This window comes from Xiphophorus couchianus, chromosome 15, assembly GCF_001444195.1.
Source record: "Xiphophorus couchianus chromosome 15, X_couchianus-1.0, whole genome shotgun sequence".
Lineage (NCBI taxonomy): Eukaryota > Metazoa > Chordata > Actinopteri > Cyprinodontiformes > Poeciliidae > Xiphophorus > Xiphophorus couchianus.
In genome coordinates this window covers 10702304-10729058 of record NC_040242.1, presented here as the reverse complement: position 1 = coordinate 10729058, position 26755 = coordinate 10702304, and the positions used below count along the sequence as shown (strand labels likewise).

The 26755-nt window shown below is 36.8% G+C and overlaps 1 protein-coding gene across 2 annotated transcripts in view; it reads right to left on the bottom strand.

The window, feature by feature from the left end:
* The window catches only part of usta (uronyl 2-sulfotransferase a), a 50478-nt gene extending 25134 nt beyond the window's left edge, over nt 1-25344 (bottom strand). The window contains exons 1-2 of one of the 2 annotated variants that reach the window (XM_028040685.1): nt 24712-25344; nt 5085-5201 (exon numbers count right to left, since the gene is read on the bottom strand). In XM_028040685.1, coding sequence (XP_027896486.1) covers nt 5085-5201; nt 24712-24949 — 355 coding nt within the window. In that variant the 5' untranslated portion in view covers nt 24950-25344. The remainder of the gene's footprint in view (nt 1-5084; nt 5202-24711) is intronic. The other variant, XM_028040686.1, reaches the window with a different exon arrangement.
* Between the last annotated feature and the right edge of the window lie 1411 nt (nt 25345-26755).

Here is a 26755-nt window from a genome sequence, read left to right as displayed (position 1 = left end):
CCCCACATCTCCTTCAAGCATCCACACAGCCATGACCTCAACTTTCATCCAACTCTCTCCCTTCCCTCCACTGTGTGCTTCTCATTAGCGTTTTGGATAAAGGATTGGAACTGTTTTTTTTCAGTGCACAGGGGTTGCAAAAGCTGACAGCTGCCCTCTGCCCCCACATCCCACATAGGGAGGAAAATGAACTTAAAAAGCCACTGTACAGTGTACTGTACTCACTGACCCCATTGTCCTGTGACACTATCAGTCAGAAAGACAGGAATAAAAATTCAGGAAACTTTTTCCGCTTTGCCAGGAAAACAAAACATCATATTACCATGACAACACTCCAGTGCAAAAATGTCCAGTTGGCAATGCAGCACTACTATACAATGGCGAGGCACTCAAGACAGCTGCAGACTTTACTACCTGCATTTGATAACAATATTACCTGTGTTACATAACCTCCAATTTACATTGCTTGCATCTCCGCTCCTCCACCGAACGGACTCCGCAGTAATTATGTACCCATTATAGTCAAAGGGAGCGTTTTCACTGCCTCTGCAGGGTATCACACAGCAGCACAGTCCACACCACCATCTGGCAAAGGTAGAACCCAACCATATTTTGCCAGCCACTTCAGCAAGTTCAGAGTCAATCTATAAACATCACACCACACCAACAGGAAATAAACGAGCATGACAACCAGGTTGTTTGTAGAACTATATTTTCTCAAAATCCAGGTTATATTAAAGATGCAGTATGTAACTTATATAAAAATGTATGCTTTTTGCATCTTTGTTAAAACTCACACTATTTTATGACAACATGGTATGAGACAGATCATCTGAGAAAATTAAGCTCCTCCACCACCTCCTAATGCTACTAATCACCTGCACAAATACACCGCTCCCAGTCAAAAACAACCAATCAAAAGCAGAAGGTAGGTCACTCACGCATGTGTACGTGAACTACAGTATTTTATTTGATTCCATTCATCCTTTTTATCACTGGCTTTATCTTGGATTTTCTGTACATGCTTCTCAGAGCACATCTGGGCTTGCAGCGAGCTGAACGTAATTCAAATTAGGGTGGTCAGGAATAGCTCTGCTCCACTGGCAAAATACGTGGCGGAGCAGAGCTATAGCCCCTTGCAGCGCTAAATGCAGGGTACATAATATCTGTCTCATTTGAATTCATAGAAAACATAGAGCCCAAACAATGAATAGTCTATCCCAGCCACTGGATATTTTGGAGTTTTTATTGAACTTGTAAAACTTTTAATTGAGACAAAATAAAGTTGTTGCACCTGCCTGTTGAGACTTAGCTCCTTGGGCTTTAACAGAAAAGCAAAATGAAAGCCTCCTTCATGTGGTTCACCCCATGCAGGGAGGGATGTCAAGGTCATGTGCTACATGAGCCAGGTGGCAGACTAGGGCAGGGGCTTGGGCATGCCGGTTACTAGCATCATTATGTGCCTCTAAATAGACTGTATTTTCCTCAGGAACAGAAGAAAGAAGTCATGAACAGAGTAACAAATACATTAAAACAGATCTTGCAACTTGTTTTAATACAAACATGTTCTCTTATTATGGTTGGCAATTTTTGTGTGTCTCTCAGCACATGTGCATGTGGGGGTGAGTGTGTACGTGTGTCAGTAGGTGATTGACAGAAAATCTAACTTGAGTGTGACCATGCATTGGTATGTAGCTAAACGGTAAATTGGATTACTGAGTCACAAGATTCAAGGGCTTCAGATAATCACTAATTATCTGAAGCACAGGGTACTTCACTATACCATAAAAGCTATAAACGCTTAAAAAATCTAAATATATACACTCAAGCAAGAGTAAGTTTTTGATTGGTTTATGAAATAAGTCCTTAAAATGGGTTTCAATAAGCCAAGATTTACAAATTTACCTAAGATATATTTAGATTTCAGTTAAATTTATTTTTCTTAAAGTATTAATTTTCAGTTATTGTAATTTTCACAAGACAAACAGTTCAAGCAAATTCAGGTAATTCAGGTAAATGTGACCAATGCAATTACAATTCAATCACACAGCATCATTCTGATCCATCTGCATAAAGTTGGATTAGAATTTCAATCCAGAATACAGATTGTCACTTAAATGTGTATTCGTCTATAGTGAAGAAATATACACCAACTGTTTCATGAAACACATTTGGAAAAGGACTGTCACATTTTTTTGCTCCAATCATCATAGCACAACTCTCCAGGTTTTGGAATGTTCCTTTTGGTGTCTGCATCTTTGAAGGAATGCAACAGCAAGTTTGGGAATTTCATAAACATGTATTTAAACTATAGACCATTTCATTTGCTTTGTAAAACAGCATAAGTATGGTTTAGAAAAGCACACATCCAAGAATAGGATGAGGTGGGAGCAGAAAACCGCACAGGAATGGCTGTTGGGAGAATGGCCAAAAGAATTGGCAAAATGGTTTAAGCTAAGGAGCTTTAGCACTGCTTACAGGACTGACATCTAAGTGAAAATGGAAACGTACAGACATTCTGTCATGGAATGTTCTACAAGCATGCACAACTAGATTACAGGTTGGTTTTGAAGACTAAACTCTCTCATGTATAACCACATCCTGCTGTAGTTTTTGAACAGACTGAAGAAAGATGAAGTTGTGAGGAAAAGGTGTATATGCTTACCTCAAGCCTCATTTTAGAAATACATGGAAGGTAGCTTGTGTTAAAGTCCAGAAGCCCACCGTTCCTACCCAATGCCTCTGTGTAAATCACTCCAATTTAGACTCAGACACATGTCTATGGTTACTGTCCACACTAAACATTTTCACCACAACAGACAGCATACACAAACAGAGTCAGTGTGCATGGGTTACATACACAACACATCTTTTCTTTGTGTGTCGGTGTGTTTATGTAATATGTGTGTGTGGTCACAGAGCCCTTTGATTTGGTGTGTGGGAGTGGCCCACCATTAAGACACATAGCTCAACCCATTGCCTTAATTACAGAAGGGCGCTTGGTTGAGAGTCAGGGGCAACACCCCATTATGCCCTGCTCTACATCACTCTTTAGTCACTAAAGAAAAAACAATGTTCACATATCTCTGCAACAAAATTAAAGTAGTGCCATTGATATGGTATTGCAGGTGCCTGAGCACAAAAATCTGGTAGGAAGACTAATTTGAGGACTTATTGCTCCCCTCAAATTTTGGTCTCCGAGAGGTAGTAGCAAGGACTTACACACAGACAACCAGATGTGCTGGTCTTGGGAAACGTCAATATGAGTCTCAGTATGTCATTAGTGGATACCGGTAGTTACCACCATGTATATTGTATGACAAGTATGTGCCAAAAAACTGATGACCCAGCAAATGGAGACTTGACTTGATGGCTGCAAAGCTGCTAGACAAGTCAAAAATAGGCAGGAGAACAGTTTAATAGTTTCCAGTTCCTTGGTGACTAAAGGAAAGCATCTAACACTCTTGAATTAAAGCACATAAGCAAGAATCATTGTGATTTTAAATGGTTAAAGAGAGTTTGTAACTATTTCCCCTTTATGTAACTTTGCTGTTACTCAGTTATATGTAAGGACACAAAGGCAAAACAAAGAGTTAAGGTTAAACTGTCACCAATGTCACTAAGGTGGTTATAAAGTCAGAGTAGATTAAGTGCAGAAAATTGAAGAATATGTTTTTAACTTTTGACTAACAGATCAGGCATTAGATTGATGGTGATAGGAATTTCTCTAGAGTTGCTGGTTTGAGCCCCCCTCTGTCCACCACCGTCATCATCTCCTTGGGCCAAACACTTCACCCGCCTTGCCTTGATCTGTGCTCGAACAATTGTTTCTAAGGTGCTATTTAAAACATCACATTTTTACATTTGTGAGGTGGAAAAAGACATATCTTCAAGTTTTTACCAACCGATTACGCAATGAAAACTGACAGTGTGTAACCACACATTATCTTTTCATTTTTTAACAGAAAAGAAACATCTATAATGTAGACAGTCAAACTGGTTTAAATGTCAGAAAAAGATTTCAACTTTCTAGCAGTTGGAAAGGCATTGCTAGCTCGCGATGTTTGGTCTAAATTAACAAGCATATCTCTAAGGTGGTCTTACAGCCAAATTGGTTTAAATGTGTATGGAAGAAGACATGTTAATTTTCTACCAACTGATTAGGCAATTGTTAGTTTGATATATGTGAGGAGAGACTGATCTAGCACTGTGGTGTTTGTGAATGGTCAATGTCAACTCTGTAACGTGAACAGTAGGAGTTTAACAAAAATGTCTTCCATTAGAGCTGCTAATGTTCACTGATTGCATAAAAACTACTTCTCTAGGGCTGACTGCATAATTTAGTGGAAAATGAATTACAGCAATAACTGCAAGGGTGTTGCTTTTTTTATCTTAATAACCAACACTGTCTGGCATTACATATGAATAATCCTAGTATACAGAAGTCCATATGGCAATTAACAAGAAACCACTTTGGTTATTTTAGGAAGTTCCAAAGCAACTGAGAAAAATTCTCCTGCTTACTGTCCAGTTTAAGAAACTGACAACTCATTATTCATCAATATGGTCTAGCACTCTAGCTTAATACTTTGTAGATAACACTTGACCAAGCAAGCAGACTTGTATAAACTCTGGAGTCTTTTGGAAAGCTTCAAGAGGCAAAGAAGCAGTTATTGACAATGAATGTAGAGTAACATAGTGAATTAAATCAAGTGAGTCTATTCAAGAATAAAACTCAACAGCTGCCAAAACGTTTGCAGGACTATGTTGCTGCAGTACTTCTGCATGTACAGAAATGCAAAAAAAGCTGATACCATTCAAAAGTCAATCTAACAACAAAAAACAGGATTGCTTTTGTTTGTTTTTCTCCAATAAAGCCAGTAACATCAAATTCTCTAGCTACTGAGAAGGGTGTTTTGCAAGAAATTATATTCCTTAAATAGTACATCAGAAATGAGAAAGACATAATGCACAAATAGATAGTATGATGTGATTTCTGGTAAACTGAATGCTCAGTCAGCTTATTTTTGACAAGTCACTTCCTTTCCAGACAGCACAAGAATGCTTGGGCAATTTGTACGTACCTTGTCTTGCCTTTTGGGCATGTGGACACAACACCAGATGTCTTTCTACCCTGTCCTTATGGAAAAAGAGTCTGCCAGTGGCCCTTTTGATTGACCAGTGACTTTTCCAACTGACCCCTACAAAAGAAGTCAAATGGAGGGGACCTTTTAAGTCTGTCTTCAAAATGGGCAGAAAGTAAAAAAACAAACAAACAACTAAATCTAATGGGGAAGGAGGAGCTTTGGAAACAAACTTTTAGGTTAGAGTGAACAATAGCTGAATTTACAAAGGACAAGCTATATTATTTTGTTTTCCACTACATACTGAAAATCCAGTTAAAACATTTTACCCCATATTTATTGAACAATAGATAGAGGGTTCTGGTTAAAATTTGGCATGCTGCTATAAATCAGAAAATCTTCCTTTTGTACAACACCTTGGTTCAGAGCCTAGATCAAGTGTGATTTGTTTTTTTAATTTTTTTTTAATCTAAAAAATTGTTGGTTTATGTTTTTGAAGCGTTGTTCAAATGTTTCTTATTTCACATCTCATGTCTTGAATAATTGCTATGAAGAGCCAGACATTGACCAAAAAGTTATTTGTTGACCCTAAGATGGGAATACTCACCAATACCCATGCATCTGCTGGCATATATTATAACAAGCTCTAAATAAAAATGGCTTGTTTTTACTACTTCATGTATCATGATGGTGTCAGCTAAAAAAAATAAAACAGCCAGCCCCAAACATCCAACACCCATATTTTATGGTTTGGTGGTGGTGCTGCTGAGGCTTGACTGAGGCATGCCATAGAAAAGACACAAAAACCTGGGACTGCTTTGCAGTTATCTTTAAAATGTGTGACTTTTGCAATCTCTCATGTCTTAATTCATGGTGGGCATGATATGTTCTTTGTACTCCGTCGTTTAGTTTCTTTTCTGACTGTCTGTGCTTGCATGCCAACTCTCAGTTTGCCTGTTTGTTCTAGGTTTTATGCATGAACATGCATGTAGCCACTGAGAATCCAGGAATCAGCACCAAGAAGCAAGGATTAACTCCACAGCTGAGGACATACAAGTAAAACATACTTTCAAATACCTCCATGCAACTGGATAAACAGTAAAAGAAACATAAGGAAGTACCCCAGACAGACTTTTTATTTTTTTTATTTTTTAGCACAGCTAAATATTTGGATTATTTTAATAATAGACAAATATTATCTTAATGTGTACTAAAAAAACAGTTTTCAAATAATTTCATTTGTTAAGGGTAACTAGTTACCTGATTCTGTCTGGTGAGTCAGGATCTATTTAGGTGAAAGGTCAGGCCCAAGAAAGGTCAACCCCCCAAAAACACGACTTTTCAACAGATAATCTAAGACTTAACCAGGGGTGTTATGTTCATCCTATAAGAAATTAAATTGGAAAACTAAAACTGCCTTTTGAAATAATTTCATAAAGATATCATTGTCAGGTATAATTATTTATTTGATGATCTGAAACTTAAAGTGGGAAGAGTGAGTAAAAACAGAAGGAACCCGTGACAGAGGAAATAATTTTTTTCCACAGTATATTTAGGCTGTTTATTATTAAACATAGCCTAATTTACAATTGGTTTATTAAATTATAGTAAATCTAGCCTCTAGTAGCTTTATTACTAAACCTATTGTAAATAGGTTTAATGAGAGTGCTCATAGACTGAAATGTTGAGGGGGAAATTCTTTATAAAGGCCTCTTTCACAATCCCTTAAAACAATTAAGATAATCCTGTCATCTGCTATAAGCTGAGGGTCTAGTTGTCTGACTTTTACAGAAGCATGATTAGGGATAAAATGACAAGATAAGAAGTTACCATATTTAAAAAGCTTTGTAAGTTATATATCTAGCCTTTGTGTTTATAATTAAATATATATATTTTTTTATTGACAGTTGATTTGAGCAGATTATGAGAATACATCATAGTGCATATCTGATACCCATAGCAATAGCACTAAGACAGGATGACCACAAAGGAGCCAGGAAAAGCTTAGAGTATAGGAGTAATAAGAGTGCAGTATGGATAAATGTTCCAACACTGACAATGGTTTTCTTCCAAATGCACCAAAATCCACAAATGTCAAAATAGTCTTGGAAATTCTGTAAACCACAGGGCAGTCTTGTGGCTGATTTTTGTTGTCTTACAAAAAACCCAAAACACCAAAGCTTGTTTATTGTGTACGCCACATTAAGATAATGATCTGCTGGTTCAAACTGCACTTTAAGCACTACCATGGAAGGAGTAGTCCCAACTTCTCTTTCCAAAGCACATCAGTTTACAACATGAACGTGCTTTTTACAACTGCATATCGTCTCCTTCCTTTTATAGTTCCTAAGAAAATACAGTCTGACCTATATGTTTCTAAGTTGGTAAACTGTATTGTTATTTGGGAGACTGGTTAAGAATGCTCAAAAAAGCTTTTGGTGCAAATTACAAAAGGCAAAAGCACCATAAGGAGAGTTCAGAAGCTTAAAAATGACAGCAGTTAAATCCAGCAGGTCATAGTTTGACACAAAAAACATATTCAGGAAAGGCGGCTGCTTTTCTGAATGTTGAGTAAATGAAAAGGAAGAAAGTTGGACAGAGAGAGAAAGTGAGTGGAACAAATTGTTATCTAATCAGAGTTTGAGACCTCTGCAGAGGTCAGCAAAAGATGAACTGCCATGTCTAAAAGTTTTTCTCAATGGCCTGAAATGCCTTCAGCAGATGGAAAGATAATGATTTCACCAGGAAGTGCAGATTTGTGAACCCACAGGCAATTGAGCTGGTTATACAGTAACACAAATAAAAAAAAAAACGAATGACATAAAATAACCTAAAGTGGATTTTCTTCTGTTTTGATGGGCCAGTCTAATATGACAGCATTTTAGTACAAGTTAGGATCAAAGATGTAGTAATATTTAGGAAATAAACTGGCTCTTTAGTTTCATGGAATTTCACCGCAAATGTTGGCTAAAACCCTCATCCAGCTGTGAGAACTATCCTTGCTTTCCTGTTTGATGGCACGTGATACAGAATTTCCGTTGACTGAAGTGTAAGGCTCTGACAGTCCTTTAATCACAACAATCTGCATGCCCATGTGTTAACCTGTCTGTGACCTACAGTATATTCCCACTTAGGGAAGCTCCTTCTTAAATCCCATTCTGTTTTTGCACCATCTTTGCTCATATTAGGACTCTGCAAAAAAATAGGCATTGGAGGAGGTAAAGCTGTAGCTCGGTTCTGCAGAACAAACACACCGCATAAAGAGAGTCTGTATGGTGCCAAGTCTCACACTGAAGTGAGGGGTAGCAAAGAGAGAGAGAGAGGGGGAAAAAAGAAGTAAAAGAGAGGGTCAGGTAGAACAGACACTGAGAGAAAAACAAACTTTTGAAGTAAGATGATTTACAGAAGGTAAAAAATGGATGAAATGGAGCCAAATACCTATGGCTGAATGAATCTTGTAATAACTTTTCCGACAGCCTTGTTGAAACTGAAATTGTCATAAAATATTTCCAGAGGGACAAGAAAGAGAGAAATTCACACAATGAGAGACCAATGGAAAAAATTTTTTTCATGTTCTAATTATATGTACAACTTTTGCACAGTTCTGTTTATTGCAGTGAAGTCTGATTTCAACATGTATGGTATGCTACACATGAAGGTCAGGTTGCACAACAAACACAAAAAGACTTTAATTTTTTAAATAAGCTGCATCAAGAGAAGTCATGTTAGATCTTTTTATGAGATTTAAACTATGAATTTACAGACATGGCAGACATTGGTTGGCAATGCTATGACAACCAACTCTTTCTTACGCCTCCAAGAGTCCATCTGATTTCTTAATTTTTCCTTTCCTTTCTTTTTAACAGCCAAATGTTCCCTACTTCACTGCATGGAGGTTTGCATATACCGTACTCGCAGTGAACTCAAAGCAGATATCTGCCAGAAAACATCCATAGAAAGGCAAATTTTTATGGCCACATACGTGTACTTGATGTCACACAGTCTTCGGCCAGGTTGAAAATGATGTTCACCGTGAACAGTTTTGTGTGCGACACCGAGCGGATAAGTTGGCACTATTTATTTTGGCAACAATTGGTTGCAAAGATGAGCATCACTTCATCATCCTACCCTTTCTATTTTAGACACTTAACAGATTCCTATGGCCTTCAAGAAGGCATGTGATCTTCCTCTCCTTTTAACAAGTTTCAGTATCTTAAGTTGGGAAGTAAAATTTTTTATGCTTGAGAGTTGAAGTTGGATCTAGTGTCAGACAAACTAAAGACCTTTTCCAACCACAACATCCCAGTGCACTCCAAACTCAACAGCACCGTCAGGCAAAAATGAGTTCATCCAAAAGACAAAATAACTAAACACAACCCGAGCCATTTTGAACTTGTTGACCAAGTCTAGAGAAGATCTTAAACCCTTCTATGAAAATTAGAACAAGAAGATAGTTTGAAGAAAATCTAGAAAACCATGTGTGATAAATGTTGAGCAAAAAAATAGTTACAAGCAACTGTATTATTTTTTAAAACTCTGACAATGCAAGATTGACTGCAATGCATAGCCACGAGTTATGCAGCTGTTGGCTAAGTATAGGTGACAACAACCCAAACAATCCACAAGAAAGGGAGGTTGGGTCAGTGACAAACATGTGCATTAAAGTTCACAAATGTGCCAAAACAGCTGAGGAATCTGAGACCACATCTCAGTCTGCGAGAACTAAAAAAACCTCAAGGATAAGAGAACGCTATACGTTGTGGTATAACCACTGACCTAATTTGTTAATGTCATATATTGGTAAAGAGAATACAGTCATTTTCAAATAAATTTGAAGATGCACTAAAAGATGCAGTAAAAAAATATAATAATTAACTGAAAAAAGGGCCTCAAAGCACCAGTTTGTGTTTAAATAATCTATATAACGTGTTTCATTTTGCAAATTGTGTTACTGAAAAAAAATGGCCATTGGAAAAACTTTTGATGGTCTCCTTGTTCATTACGGGCAACATTTATTTCATTTGCATTCTGCTGGGCACCTGCATGAAGAAGCCATAAGAAGGTAATGAACAGTAACCTAGAATTTGAATATTTATAAGGGTTTTAAATGTGCATTTCCTGGCTACTGGCAGGGCCTTAAAGTTAACTAACGTTAAAATCTTTGTGAATCCCATAGGGCGCATTTACTCTTTACTCAGATACTGCTCTGTACATTTAAATAAAACAATAACACCATGATTTGCAGAACGTTGAAATTAATGTTTCTTCTGTAGCAAATAAAAACTGGGCATTTCAAAAATATAATTCCCACAATCTGACAGAAAAAGGTCAACACAATTATGTGGTGAGGTGAAGAAATGAAAAGGTTTTTGTAATTGCTAAGAAGAAAACAGTCTAGAACCCAGCATGAATCTGCCAAAAGTTGAAATGACAATGTGTTTACCACAAATGGACAATGGTTAGTCAGATATTTTAATGAGGTAATGGTTTCAATTTAATTTAGGTAATATATCATCATTAGAATCATATTGTGGCAATGTTTTTCCTAATTACAACTTTGGAAGAGTTAAATGCTTCCAAACCATGTCTTCCCTCTCTAAATTTTAACTATTTTCCATACAAAACAGCACTTTAAGGATAGTCTTTCTCTGTTCTCAAGGCTGCCAAAACTGCAGCTGCCTGTGATGCAATCTGGATAGAGATTTAGTACACTCAGAAAAGCAAATGCGTAGCTTAGCTTACATACAAGTAGGTTCATGTAAGTCTGAGATCTTACATGAGAGTCTCAAAAACCCAAAGCCACTCACTAATTACACAGTGGTTGGTGGCAGAGTCCTGACCTTCATGTATGTCTGCATCATCTGTTACATAAATACCTGTTTGACACAAAGTGTTGTCAGGCTCTGTCTTGTTCTGAAGTGGTGGTCAGTGCCAGAATAAACCACTGTTAGATCAAAACACAGCTCCTCCCTTGATCCATGTAAATTCTTCAAAAATAAGGAAGCACGTGTACGCATCAAAAGAAATAAAATGTTGAAAAATACAGCATGTACTATGCTGGTATGTGTAAAATGTTAATATGAAGTTTGAGACATACTCACCATTTCAATAAGTGTGAATGTCAGTGAGTATTTGGAATCAAAAACTGGACCAGAATTACATAAATAGCTAATTTTATTTCCAGTTCTGCCAAGGGGATGAATATTTTTTTGGCTAAAATGTTTCTCTGCATCATTTGAAATCAGGTCTCTACAACCTAATTCCCAAATGATTGACTCTCTTCTGTTCTCCATGCTTACATAAAATCCAGTCTAATATGTAAAAACGTCTGTGTCTATGTGTGCCGCTAAATGTAACACACGTTCTGTTAAAGCGTCCACACAGAAAATGATAGTCAGGAGTTACAGCATTGTCTTTTTTTTTTTTTTCAAATAAAGTTACTAAGCTACAACTTACTGATAAACTGATAAATTGACATCTTTATTAGGCCAGTAACATGTAGATTTGAGCTATGCTGTGTAATGATAACCAACCAACGGGCAAAAGATGAAACCTTAAGACACCGCCCCTCCTCATTTGTACAATGAGGCAGAAATGCATAAGATAAAGCAAAATAGGAGACAGAAAAATTTAAAAAACAACCGGAAATAAAAAGACTTGTAGGAAAAAATAAGATAAAAAATTACATTTAAATAAAGATAAATAAATATATATGAATAAAAGGAAAATCATAAATAATGTATTTTTTTTAAACAGTAAATTGTATAATATGCTTAATCCATTTAATCCCTACCGGCAACAATTGTTGCCAGACATTTTTTCTAACTTCTAGAAGCTCTAGAACAATTGTTTTGACTTTTGGCAGCTAATTGAAGTTTTAAAATAAAATAATAATGTGTCTACTCTAAGCAATATCAATTTCATGTATCTAGTGTGAAAGGTCACATGACCAGATCTCTTTACTTTCTGCCTGTGACGGTGGAGGTAAATGTTAGCCACAAACCTGTACAAGAGGAAGTCAGTAAAATATTTAAATAAACAAATATAAATCAAATATTTTGAACATATGTTCTTTCAAGTGTCTTGTACTGATATATAAAGAAAATTGTTTCCATTCAAAAAGGCGAACCTTTTGTGGCCTATGAACTGAATGACAACTACAAGATGACGCCACGCCTGAAACTACTTTAGGACAGAGCCAAGGTGTAGTTCTTGGTCTGATGGAACAGGGAGAATTTCCTCTGAGATGCAGATTTGTTCATACTAACATTTTCACTTGACTTTGCCTCATTGATGAAATGACGAAATGAGGTCAAAGGTCATTCGGCACATTGAGATAATGACATCTGCAGGATGTAGCATTGAATCTTTATGTATCTAAAATATTTCTGAACACTCTTATAACCATTCTTTGTTATGATAGGCTATGCATGTCATGATTTTTCTTATTTCTTTTATATGTATAAATAGGCCATATTTGTGTTATTCAGACTATGCAGTTTCCCACCGGCAACAATTGTTGCCAAGTATAAAATCTACATTTTCACTAACATAACCAACATAAAATGTAATAATTCATAAATATCATGTGTTAGGGAGGTCCAAGGATTGAAATGCATGCACTTATTTTGCAGGAAAAAATTTGGGATTAAACGGGTTAAATGTAAAGGTTGTTAGAACTAAGCTGAAAAAATAAACTCCATGGTCAATTAAATTATAAAACATGAGGAAATGGTTTAAATAAATCCAAACATGCTATTACTCTGTAGCAGCTATTCCTATCAAATAGAATATGTTTGATTATTGCCTGAGTGGCATTTGCTTAGTTAATCATTTGAAGAAGAAAAAAAGTGCCTGAGACATTGACAGTACAACCTATATAACCTGCAGAAACAGAATGTAAATGTTTTACTGTAAAACTGTGTTTCCTGAAGAGTTTGCTGAGTGCTATTCTGCTTCTGGTGTGCCATGTGTGTTATCATGAACCGTCAGGCTCAACACTAAATAGCTCTCTCAAAGAGTTTGGATAATTGTATGGTTATGGTTACTCAAGACGCCCCCAAATATCAGCTGCTAAGAAAACAGATCAAAGGACAAATTAAACAGAGTGACTTTCTGGAGTTACTGCTGGAATTACTTGTCAAGTAAATGAAATAAGTTTCAGCTGCCCTGGAGCTGCTTACATGGGCTGTGTCATGTTTTGAATATAACAGGAGGGTTATCATTTCATTAGCAAGACTTGTTTTCTGTGTATTTGAGGGTATATTTATTCATTGATTTATTCTTTTCAATCTTAATTTGATAAATATCATTATTTTACTAATACATTTGTAGTTTTTTTTTTTTTTACCGCTCCTCATTTTGTTCTATATTGTTTACACTCCTTCCAAGGTTTGATAAGACTTGAATTTTATCTGTTCAGTTTGAGGAATCAAATTTTGCTTCATCTTAGATCCTTGCTGTATGGTTCATCTTTTATTGAGTCATCAGTCATTCATGTTATTTTGTAAATTACCAAACACTTTTTTTGCTAATCCTCTGTCTGTGTGTAGTTTACAGGATCCCAGAAAAAGAGCATATGTGAGAGAAAGACACACTACTAAAATGTGTGTCTCTGTGTGCCTTGAACCAGAAGCCACAGGATGTGGGTCGGCGGCAGACCACCTTGAAACCTGTGACATCATTCAAGTGCCCACTGAAAATCAGTACACACAAATGCAGGAGCACAAACCAACATAAAACTACACCGGGTTTTTTCCCTATTTTCATCATGTGCCAAATAAAGTAACTGTGCCATGTGCTAAACACATGGTGGATCTCTGTCCGAGTAAATAAGCTGAAAACATGAAATATCATACATCAGCCATGAATAATTAAAAACAAATTTGTTTTTAAAACAAATTAAATAGTTTGTTTTAAGGATGCACTATTGCACTAAATTATGCACTCATGCTTTAGTGCATCCACTAGAGCATTAGTTTGATGCTTTACTGGATGCATCAACTTAGTTTTCTTTTTTTCTTTTCTTTTAAACTGAGGTGATATAGAGTGTTGTTGTCTGGCGGCTATTCACCAATAGGCGTTTGGCACAAGAAGGGACCAGAGTAGCCAGAAACTAAAGGGCTGGACTTGAAAAATGAACAACAGATGTTACTTCACACCTCCAGTAGCAGCAAAGGACCATTTACAAGCCCGCTACAGACTGGTGCAAGTGATGCTTGATCAAACACAGGATGTGGAATTTATCCAAAGTCAAAGACTAGATGCAATCGGCTGTGCTTCCTTAGAAGACATTCTCCCCTCTGATATTGAATGATTGCATATTAGTTGTGAATTGGCACTATGAAAATAAAATAAACTGAACTGAATGATTAAGTCTATATTACACAGGCTTTGCAAATTATCTGTAAGAAATGTCATGTATTTCTGCTTCTTTCTAAACAAATACCTTCCTTTTCACTACGTTTTTCTATGAATGGAGGGCCAAAAGCACGACAATTAAACAAAAAAATAATTATTATACTGAATGGGCTAATAACCTGTACAGTGTGTACCCTGCCTCTTGCCGCTAGAGGAAGGAACAAAGGCCAAATAGCCTTCCAAAAATAAACTGGATGGCTGGATTATTCATTTGAATTATCTCAACAACTAGCAGCAGTAAAAGAGGCCTGGGGAGGAAAAAAACAAAACAAATAAGAAAATGTGTAGCATATCTTAAATGAAATTTGCAATCACAGAATTTGGTAACAACGTATGAAAACTAGTTCTAAACTACAGAGCTTAAAAATTAGTGCTACCGGTATTACACATAGGTATAATGAAGAGGTTGTTAATTAATGCAATAACAATGAGGATATATTTCTAACATTACTACTCTTTACATACAGGGATGTAAATAGGCTCCTTTGGTTTTTCCCTCTCTAAACTCTTCTGTACTTTTAAGTCATTTCCTTCTGTAGCAATGAAATCCAAACCACAAGCTCTAAAGAGAGGCAGTGAATAAATATACACCTATTATGGGTCATTAGGATCCTAATTTTCTTCATAAAGTTGGTTTCCTTAAATTAACGTTGGAGTGCAAAATGTAGTGATCCTCCTGTTTCAGTCATCAGGGGCAGAGAGAACGAATCTGGAAAGGTGCAAAATACTAAATGTGCCTGTCAATGTGTTAAGGCAAGGTTGTCCAGTGCATCACGTTGTGGTTGGGAGCAGCAGACTGAAAACTCTGTACTGCGTCCAGCCTCTAAACAGGCATCCTGCTGGGCCTTGAACATCCCCCGCACTCACACACCAAAGCAAGGCAGAGGCAAACAGACACAGCATTTGAACCCCACCAACATTGTTGATTCATGCATGGCAGTGGAGCGCTGCCGCCCTAAGGTGAGGGAAACTCTCTCACCCTTGACTGGCCTCTTGGAAACACGGGCATGGCTGAATACTTAGGCCAAAACCACACAGAGGAACTGCAGAAAGAAATAGCCAGCTTTCATTCATAAACATCATCTCATGGTCAGCTCTTTGTCAGCTGAGGGCTTTCATGACAATTGATGCCCAATTGATGTCAGACAGTGTGGTTTTAAATACCAAGCTTTAATACTTTAAATGCAACCCATATGCATAAACCAAACTGGAAATAAGTTTATAAAAGCAAGAACTGTCAAAAGAGAAATTAATAAAATGCATCCCACCCAAATGGAACTCACTGGTTTGGATCATACAAACATTTTTAACTCAATACGAGCACAATTTATGTATAGACGTCAACAATAAACAACACACCAGCACTGGTCATGCATATATATATATATATATATATATATATATATATATATATATATATATATATATATATAAAAAAGCATTGGCCACAGGGTTTAGTCATTTTTATCCACATACTGCTGGTCACAGACCATGTTCTGGTGTGCTGTGTGTTAAACATGAGAATTTCCTAAAAAAGAAAAGCTTCTAGAAAAACTAATAAAAAGGCAATCTTTCTGTTCCATTCAGGTAATAATATTTGGAAGTACTGAAAAAAAGTCAGTTATTTTTTTTACTTGATTGTACTTTCCTGTAAAATATTTTTAGCTATTTTGAGTATGAATGACACTACATTGCTACATTTTAGAATATACATCTTAATGGAAACAACAAGGTATGTACAGTTATAGATGTTTTTCTAAACATTGTTCATGTGGTGCTACTGAACTTCTTACTGAAGTGCACTGGGCTGCCATTTGTGACTTTTGGCCCCGCAAAGCCTGGCCTTGAAAGAAAAGCTGCTCTGTAATTTAGCAATGTGGCTAAGCTACGCTAGCTTGTGGTCAGCGGTTTGCTTCAGCCTTTAAGAACAGCCTCACTAAAAGTGTACAGCTAATTATAGAAAAGCAAAGTTGCACACTGCATGAACAAGAACTTACAGTAAAACAAAGACTTGGAGAAAGAAATAGAAATCATTTTTCTCAGGGTGATAATAGCTTCTAATTTTGGACTTGTCAGGAAACGTAGGTTGAAACCATGGATAGAGTATACGTTCATTACAGAAGGAAGAAAACAAAAATCCATACAAACTAAACCATTAACTTTGTAATTATTACAGTTTGCAAACTCACACTCAGATTCTATAAGTATGGAGAGAAATACATGCTTGAACAGACTGAGGTAGTCAGGGGTGATCCAGGAAACTTCAGAAAGACAGCGGTTTTGAAATCCTGTGGTTGTGTGTAATAGGACTGCATGTAGTGATTAGAGGCACAAGAGTTCCAGCTGGCAGTGCCACACACTTGAAGCACCCAGTGGCTCTGCTCTGTACATTTTAGTCAAGTCCACAGCACCGTGCTTAGTAAAAACATCTGTTCACTCATATATATGTCCAAGAAAATATCCATACATGGAAGGGGCAGGTGCAAGAGGGAAAAAAATGTAGGAAGTAGTCAGGAAAAATTAAACAAATCATGAGAATATGAATGAAATATCTTACAGATGTTTTTGGAGACTTGTGGTCATACTGCCAAAACTTTGTCTGGTGCAGGAGAGCGGTGCTGATGAACAAAGAACGCATGCAAGGGGATTTAAGCAAGAAAGCATAGAGATAAAGCGACCTGAATTTAGGCCACTGAATCAGGCAAGATGACCATAAGCTTTTGCAGTAGTGTCTGAGGAACAACAGCAAACTTGACCTCATCACAACCAAACCATTGATTACACCACCACAACTACTCTGAACCATTTGATATAAATCGGGTTATAACTTGTCTTATGCTGTTTAAACCAAATTCTGATTCTGCTGTATGAAAATTGCAGCTGAAACTGAAAGTCATTGGACATTGTTTTAAAGTTATCCAATTGTGGCGAGCCTCCACTGAGATGTTCTGCTGGTATAGCCCAGTAGTTTTGGTTAAACACAAAAAATATTGGAAATTGCGACTGTATGATTTTAAGACCTTGATAACTTTGGATTGTTCTGTTTTTGCTAAATATACTTTACCCAAACGTCTGATTAGCACACTTTCTCCAGTCTACAATGATATGGCTTAGGTGCAGCTGTGTTCATTGAAATATGCTTGCAATGTAAATGGTGCTTATGATGATGACACTGGACAAAAGGCGATGTCTGTTCTCAAATTGGTGACAGTATGATGTTTTTGTGAATTTTTGTTTTTGTGCTTTTATAATCTAAAGCACTTTGAACTGCCTTTTTGCTGAAATGTGTTGTATACAAAGAAACTTGACTTGACTTGAGACTGTGCTGTACAACTCACATGTTGAACAGCTGCATGGTAAATGATGAATATTAGCACTGACTGGCATACACTGAAAGGAAAGCCTTGAAGCACCTGGAAAAAATGAGACACTGTCATTAAGACACAATGCTTAGCAAAAGTGGGCTTCAGAGAAGAGGGCAACAGTCTGATACTGAGGCGAAATATTTGGCAGAGAAGAGATGTTGCTTCACAACAGGGAACAACCACCATTCAGTTAAAATGTTTTTGAAAGGCTGGCAGTATAAAATTTTGAATTTGAATGTTTTAATGTGATATGTGGCTTAGAGTAAAATAGAATGGCTTGAAAAGTTATCAACCCCCCTTGAACTTTGTCACATTTTGTTTGTGACAGATTTCAGTTTTTCTGTGATGGACGAAGAAGCTTATGCCAAAGACGATATTAACCTCTCACTGAGAAAGCATCTAAAAAAACTGGCAGCTGAACTTAAAGAAATGCAGTTACTCGGAATAGAATGTAGTGGTTTAAACAACATGGGTTGTGCACTGTTGCTCTATCTGCCCCACTGTATATTTAAGGCTGCTATATACGTTTTCATTGCCGGGAGATGAGGAGGGCAGTCGTGGTAAACGTGTTCAAGAATAAAATCAAAGTTTCTTGAGCAAAGCATGTCACTGACCACCGGAAAACATGTTTCTATTCTAACATCTCCATCATAGTAACAAGCAATTTCTGTGGGTAATGTGCTGTGTTTTCCATCTTGGACTCAGTTCATGGGTACGTATAATTATTTTAGTTGAACAAAGGGGTAAGGAAGAATATTCTTCTCGCTCCTTTGAGTATGCCAGCTATTTCCTTTGCTTATAGTGTTCTATAGTTATTGTGTTTCATTAAGATTTGTTTGATATTGTGAAATGAATGTTATTTTATAATAAGTGAGAACTTATGCACCATCTACATATTCAAAATAAGTAATACAATAAAAAAGTTCAGAAAATTTCAGTTTTACTTACGTGACAAACTTGTAAAATACCTGATCAACCAAGCAGATTATTGTATCCTATATTTAGCCAATTCAGCAGACAGAAACCATGCTGCTGATGGTGCTGCATTGCTCCAACATCCTGCTGGAAAATGCTGAATGATTTCACACTCCCAAAAAATGAAAGAACATTTCTAATTATGCTACCAACACAAGAACAAAGAGATACGAGGAAGGGCAAAGCAGATCTGTAATGAGAGGACTCAGATTTAGATTACAGGTTTTAAACAGGACAGAGATGACCGATGTAAGGCACAAGTTTCAAGGCAACTAAATGTCTCACAAAAACTCTGCTGTGGGTTTGATTGTTTATAATAATACAAAATAAATAGCCAAGTATACTTTTATAATTAGTGAACACCAGCAAATCTCAATGAATAAGGTTGATACAGATAATTAAAAAATAAATTAAATACGATTAATTCAGAGGTTATTATGAAGTATTGAAACGCTTCATAGAAAAGTTCCTAGTAAATAAAAAAGTTCTTTCTCCTTAGCAGCGCCTTTTTTGCTGTAATTTTCTACCCTGCTCATTTCTCTGTAACCTGGTAAATGGAGTGGAAACATGGTTATTGCAGCCCAAGAATACTACCCTGGTTCTTCGAAAAAGTTACAGTAGAGGCAACATAGTGTTAAACTTGAAAGCTTTAATTTAACAACATAAACACTGTTTGAGTCATTTTCTAAACGTAAAAATATAGCACTGCAACAGATTTCCATAACCTTTCTACAAATAGCCAGTTTTCTGAAACGTAAATTGCAAAACAAGTTCTCCTTTTTACCATACCATCAGAATACATAACTCTATGCAGATATAATAAACATAATGCAACCAAGCAATTATGCAGTCACAAACCATTGCCTAACAACTTACCAGGCATTTTTCCTGGGTTATGGCTACGATTACTCAGCAAGTCTTGAACAGCAGTGGCACATTTAGAGAACTTGTGGATTGCTAATTTTCTTTCCCTTTGCCCTCTTTTCATGTGGCTAGAACAAATACACTAATGAAAGATAATTGGCGTGTGTTGTTTTAGTGTTTTGCATGTCTCGCTGGAGATGATGATATCCTGCCAGGCCTGCAGATGCTAATTGGTAATGCTAACTGCACCTATTATACAATGAGTGGCAATGTGGAACTGCTTTCAATTTACTGTTAGAGTAACCTATATAAAATAAATAATTAATAGAGGAGATAATTGTCACTATCAAAATGATCAGTCATCAATTTACCAGTTACACAAAAGTGTTTCACTGTGAAGATGGTTTGTAGTGTGTCTTGTTGCAACTTGAAGTGTGAAATAAACTTCAGTGGAGTTTGAAAACAAATTATGTGTAAAGGTTTATGTCTGGTTGAACCATGTGTGTGCCCAGTTGATTTTTTTTCTTTGGGAACCACTGCCTTTACTGACCCTTAAACAAATTTCACATTGGCTTCATGTACAGAGAAAGTCTCACCTCTATTCACCAGGGAGTGCTGTCTGTTTAGCAAGTGGGAAATTACAACCCATCTGATTGTTTTGACATTAAGAGTTCAGAGTCATTTGGGGAGTCTGTAGAAAGTTAAGAAGGCAGAATGCAAAGTAGCTACAGAGGAAGTAGACTGTGTAGTCTTGCTTTCACCTTCTAATGGGATCTGACAGCTACAAATGTTATGTGGATGCAAGATATTAAAGATGAGCTTATCTAAGACTTCAGCTTTTGCTTTAAATATGAAGTGTGCACATATGTTGTCTTGCGACACCTGCTAAAATGTTGCACGAGTAAGTTAGATAAATGCAAAGTGGCTGTTCAATTTTCCACATGACCAACTTCACTTAAGCTCAGACTGGCGCACACCTGGCAACCAGCAAGATGCTGTGAGACTCCTAGGCTTGCATCACCCTGACTTCAATTCAATTTGACACTTAATAAACTACTTTAAGAAAGCAGTTCTGTCATTTCTCGCGAAGAGTCCAACACCAATAAATCTGCCACTTTAAAAGGAAAAAATAAATAAATAAAAAATGATAATTTGAAAGGGAATCTTGTTTTTAATATCCTTTAAAAGGAAGTAGGTGTGTTGGATGGCTGAGTGGAAGGGTTGCTCCAAAACTCACACTAACATAGCTGGCTCGCTCAAAAACGTTCCTGAAAATGTGCAGCTTGTGTGTCACTTTCCTCACCAATGTCTGATGGCACACAAGAAGAAAACATAGATGTGGACAGAATGTAATTGAACACTTTTAGCAGTGCAGGTCATAGTGTAGCTTACTGGTGCAGTCTTTAAAGGTATTTGATTTAAAAAGAAAACAAAGAAAAAAGGAAAATATTAAATTATTGAATAAATTAAATTCTTGATTTATTTAATCAAAGACGGCACATTAAACACTGTTACAGGTGAGAAACAGAGAAACTGCTGAAAAGCTGTGCACAAAACAACAGTTAAGAATATTTCTATTCATCCCAAGGCAGCTCCTAACACTAAAAAGAGATTCCCACATGACGATTCTGCCTCCAGTACTGTATGTTTGACAAAGAGTACTGTAATGAAGTGCCAATGTGTAGTTTACTACAAGTCTAATTAATTAACTATAATTTACAAACACTTGCTAGTGTGTTTGATGCAAAAAATATATAACTAAAATACATGTTATCCGCTTCAGATTCTGTAACATGTTGTTTCCCCCACTATTAAAAAAACCAAAACAATAAAAAGCATCAGGTGTATGTGACAGATGCTCATCAGCCAAACTAAACTTCCTTTCACTTAGCTCAAAAATTTTGCCTTTTCTTTTTCCTCTGCCAGTAATGCCATCAATATAACAAATACTGAAGGGAGGAAAACGATACCAAAGTTTCATCTGTATCCATACATACCTGTCTAATTGTCAACACCGCCCTGCACTCTCCCACTTGAAGATTTTACCTGCCAACTTCTGAAACTTAATTAAAAAAAATAGTATAAATATCTAAAGGTTACAAAATTATTCAGAGGAGTAGACAACATTTAAAGAGGCATGCAAAAATAATCCTATGATCACACTTAGGTAAATATTCTCATCTTCACCACACTGAAACTGAACTAAAGATGAGCCTTTTTATTACAGTAGCCATAATGATCTTAATGTGTGTATAGAGAAAGAGACTTGAGAAGGTGTTAGACACAGTTAGTGATTTGCAACACTCAGCAGCAAGAGCTAGGCAATAAATCCAGGTCTAAAGGTCTGTAAACTGCTCTAGTTCCTGCAACTACTCGATGAGTAACGTCCTTGAACACCCACTTCTCAATCCGGCTGAACAAAACAGAGTCTGTTCGATCTACTCCTCGACTGACTAAGAGAAACACACAATCACACTTTACTCACCTAAAATTGTCTTTTTTTCAGATTCATTTCTCACAACTAGCAATCCTCACCTTTACATGGGAACAGCCCACAAAACAGAACAGAAAAGATAACTCACTTAAAGTAACAAGATTACGAGATGATTTAAATGAGGTGCAGTACAGGCTAAAAACAATTTGCAGAAAATAATTGTCTATATTCAACCTGGTGTAATGAGTAAATTCACTAACACAGTTTGCTAATATTAGAGTTTTTTTTTGATGGTGATGAAAAGCTGTTGATATATGGTTACTTTTTTGACCTTGTCTGCATCCCCGCTTCAGTAGAACCAGGAAGATTTGCTCTCCACTGGACAGCAGGGGTCTTTATTTTGCTCCAGGCGTGGATGTCTACATACTCCTCATATTAGATTCCAAAGCTGGTTGATAACGCAAAAGGTGTGCACTCAGGAAAAGTCACTGAAGACTAACACTCAAATCTGACATGACAAATTTGACAATTTCTTTTTTCCAAATCTGCATGCTTTCAGTGCACTAAATATTTACATCTTCTGATGAAGAAATACTTATGTTACAAAAAGACATTTGCAGGTCAATGTCATCTTACAAACCTAGCTAAAACAAAACTTGAATCTAAGCAAAATACACTAATGTAGCAGCTGTTGCTTATGTTTGTGTTTTGAGTGAAGTGGAGCTTCTGTGTTTTGGACAATACAATGCAGCTGCTCTGTGAAGGCATGTGTATTTGGAAAAGATGTGTGTGTCTGCAGGAAACCAATCTGACCCCAGGGATTAGTTGTAAGTGACTCTCATTCTGCTCCAGATGTTTATCACGTCACAAAGCCCTCAAAGCTCTTGGTGAGTAGTAGGTAGAGAACACAACCTCCTTTCAACACACGCCTACGTACACACAGAGGCACACAAACATTCCAGCTGCTGCCGAAGGTGTAGCCCAGTAAGGAATTTGCTGATAGTAAATTTCCTGTGCAAATGATTCTGCTTAGGGCAACAATATAAGGTCAAAAGATCCAATATGCTCACACAAAAAGTAAACAAACTTTTTTTAGTACACTTGAAAGGCAAGGGACACCACCAAAAAGGGGAGGTCGCCTGGAGGTACTTATAATCTAAGGGTGGTTTACTGAAACCGAAAGATAATATTTCAGAAATTTTCTTAGATGGACATTAAACCACAAGCTAAAGTTAGAGTTAAAATCATTTCACAATGCACAGGGTGCACAGGAAATATTTCAGTTATATAATGCCAGATGTATCTTTTTTTTATATAACCAATTTCTCATCACCACGGTTAGCATTTTCCTGAAAAATCTGGTGTACTGGAAGTATCTTATGTTATTTATTTACTACAAATGTTTAGATTGTTTGTTTTTGATTGGGAAACCATAAAAATACATAACAACTGGTGATTGAATTATGATACCACACAAAAGGCATTTACATCCATGCAATAAAACTTTGCAAATTTCCAACTGTTATTTCCTGTGCCAGGCGAAATCCATCTCTTTTGTTCATAAAATATTTTGAATGCACAGACAGAATCACCTGCTATAGCAATCAAAATAAGCAAAAACAATAGAGAGCTCAGATCAATTGTTATTTTGATTTTCACACACATCCTGTAAAAATTTAAATAAAAACAAATTTTACTTACTGTTTAATGTTTTAATGATATAGTGAACTCAAATTTAATTATTTTATATATGTAAAGCACTGCAAATGACCAAAATAATGAATATTTTATTCATAATAAGATATGTGAAGCATGTACAAAATAATAATAAAACAAATTATTCACCTAATTATTTGTTTATTATATGGTGGCAGATTTTTCTTTTCTTTATCTAGAGCTACAAATGTATGGGAGTGAGGGAGGGGGCGATGGTTTGCGCATTGCTAACCGTCGCCCCTGATGTATGATGAGTTGCGCCACTGTTAATAGATCTCAGCATTTAAAAAAAGGGACTTTCAGTCCAAGCATAAATAATTCGACCATTTAAGATAAATCTTAAGATATGTTTTAATCTACTTCTAAAGTATAAGTCATAAGACCTGATGTACAAGCAACTAATTATCTGAATTGTCTGTCTCATGTCAGAAGCAGTTGCAAGAATTGCCCCTTGTTCCAGAGGTTGCAGCCGTGCGTAATAAGCGCTGCGTGTCCGGAGAGCGCCGAACTTTCAGGCGGACATGTCACTTATCACGCACATTAAGTATCAATCGGAACATCTCTGAGCCCTCAGTCGTGCTCTGACACGTTATGCTAAAAAATGTTCAGCACTGTTAAAGCGCAGCGAAAAGTGGAGTTATGTAAAAGTTGCGTGAAATGATAGTTTCCCAGTGGTGCGCCTGAAGTCGTTGTTAGTTGGCTTTATGTGTGATACTATACGTAATTACTTTAAAACATCCCGTTGAGACTTTTCAAGTTTAAGTGGAATTGTAAATGATCAAAATGTGCTTGATGGCGAACTTCAGCACCAAAGCCTGGAGATGGGAGAGTTTTTTTTTTTTTAAGTTCTTACCGAGATACTGCCTGATGTCCAGCAGGATTCTTGGAGCCCCGCCGTTCAGCTGGTAACAAAGCGAGCCGAAGCAGAAGAGGAAGAGCGCAGCCATGCAGAAACCATAACCTCGCAAGGAGAAGCGCCACGGTAACGCGCAGAGCAAGCCGTGCTTTCGGTGGTGTCGCTCTCTGATGTGGTTGGGAGTCTGGTGGTTGTTGCTGTTGTGAGGGGGACTGCTGCCGAAATTCTTCATCATCTCCTCCTCACAAAGCAACGTGGAAAGTCACCCATCCGCCTCTTGGAAGTGAAAGTTGCCGCTTTAGGATCATTTGATGGAGGGGTGATACAGGTAAATTTTGGAGACTTAAAGAAAGTCTGGATTTCCTCCGCTGCTGCTACTCCTGCTGCTGCCACGGGGTTCTTGTTTTTATGGGAGTCAGCGTTTTGCTCCAGCTCTGTCCTTGCTTCTTTGCCTCTCGTTTGATGAGTGTTCCTTCCTTCCGTCCTTCCAGCAGAGTTAAGGGTTCATCCTTCTCCTGTGAGGCTCTCGGTGTCAGATTACTGAATTTGGAAAGAAGGAAAACGTCCACTTCATAGTTTGTGTGGATTGGGGAGTGTAAAACAGCGCCTACCAGTGTCTGTTGAGGGATTCGTTATGAATAGTTGGTAGGCTTTGAACTTTGATTGTAGAAGCTGTTTTATATTTTTAATTTAATTTTATTTTATTTTTGGGTTTTAGGCTATAGATCAACGCAAGTTATCACATAATTGTGAAGTTGATGGAAAATCATTTATGGTTTTCAAGCGTTAAGAAATAAAAAGTCTAAATAAAAAGTTAAGAAATAAAAAGTCTAAATAAAAAGTCTTATTTCAGTGGATAAGAAATAAAATCCACTGAAATAAAAATTTCAGTGGATTTTCATTTCTAGCCCCCTGGATCAGTATTTTGTAACATTATCCTTTGTGATGTGACTATTTACACATAGAGAACATAGAAATTGTCCATATCCTTTTTTTGCAAAATTCCTCAAGCTCAGGCAGAATATCTAAAATCTCACCATTTTCACTCACTTGTATCTAAATTTAGGCTTTGGCTGGGCCACTCTAATATAAGAAATAAACCTAAACCATTCCACTGTGGCTGTGTGTTCAGAGTAAGTAGGTGATTTATAAAGGCAAGTGTATTAAGTGCAATGTATTGTATTTATTTAGCTGTATCGGAGTAATGGGGGCTGACCAAAAATACACATTTCAGATTTTTATTTTTAAAACTTTGTAAATCCATGTATCATTTTCATTCAGTTAAAGATGTGCACTACTTTGAATGGGGAAATTCAATGTGTTGTAATTTATGATTGTAGCATAGAATTAAAATCCTAATGACTCTTTTCTAGAATTTCAGAAAAGATGATAAATATGGGGGGACTATGAGACCATTAATGATTTAAAAGTTATTTAAGATACATTAAAATGAAATCTAATACAGACTTCGAAACTAATGTGGTGTGAGCTCCCTTTCTAAATTTTGTCAGTATTTTTGCAGCAGAATTCTGTAACATCAGTAGACAAACTACATTGCAGTAATGCATTGTGCATGTAAAAGAAAACCAGAATAAATCTGATTTGAACCAAGAGAAACAGTCAAACCTTGTTGAAATTGTCATTTCACATGTAATTAAATTAAAGTGTCATGACATAATATTGCTGCAGATGGTAGACAAAAGAATGTTGAAGTTTATGTGTGTGTGGTCTTGTATTTGATACACTGCAAGGACCTTGTTCCCTAACACATGTTACATTTTGGGGACCGAATTCCCCACAAGCAGAACAGCTGTTTTGGGGTTAGGTTTAGGGTTTTGGTCAGGCTATAGAAATGAATGGAAAATGAGTAGAAGTCAATGCAAAGTCCTTGTAAAAATAGAAAGACGGAACCTGTGTGTGTGTGTGTTTTAAACTTTCTCCTTCCCCCTCAGGCCATTTGTTACAATCTTTGTTTGAACTATAAATTTTTCCACAGCAGTACCAGAACCCACCATTAGACCACACCTTCAATTAGGAGGTT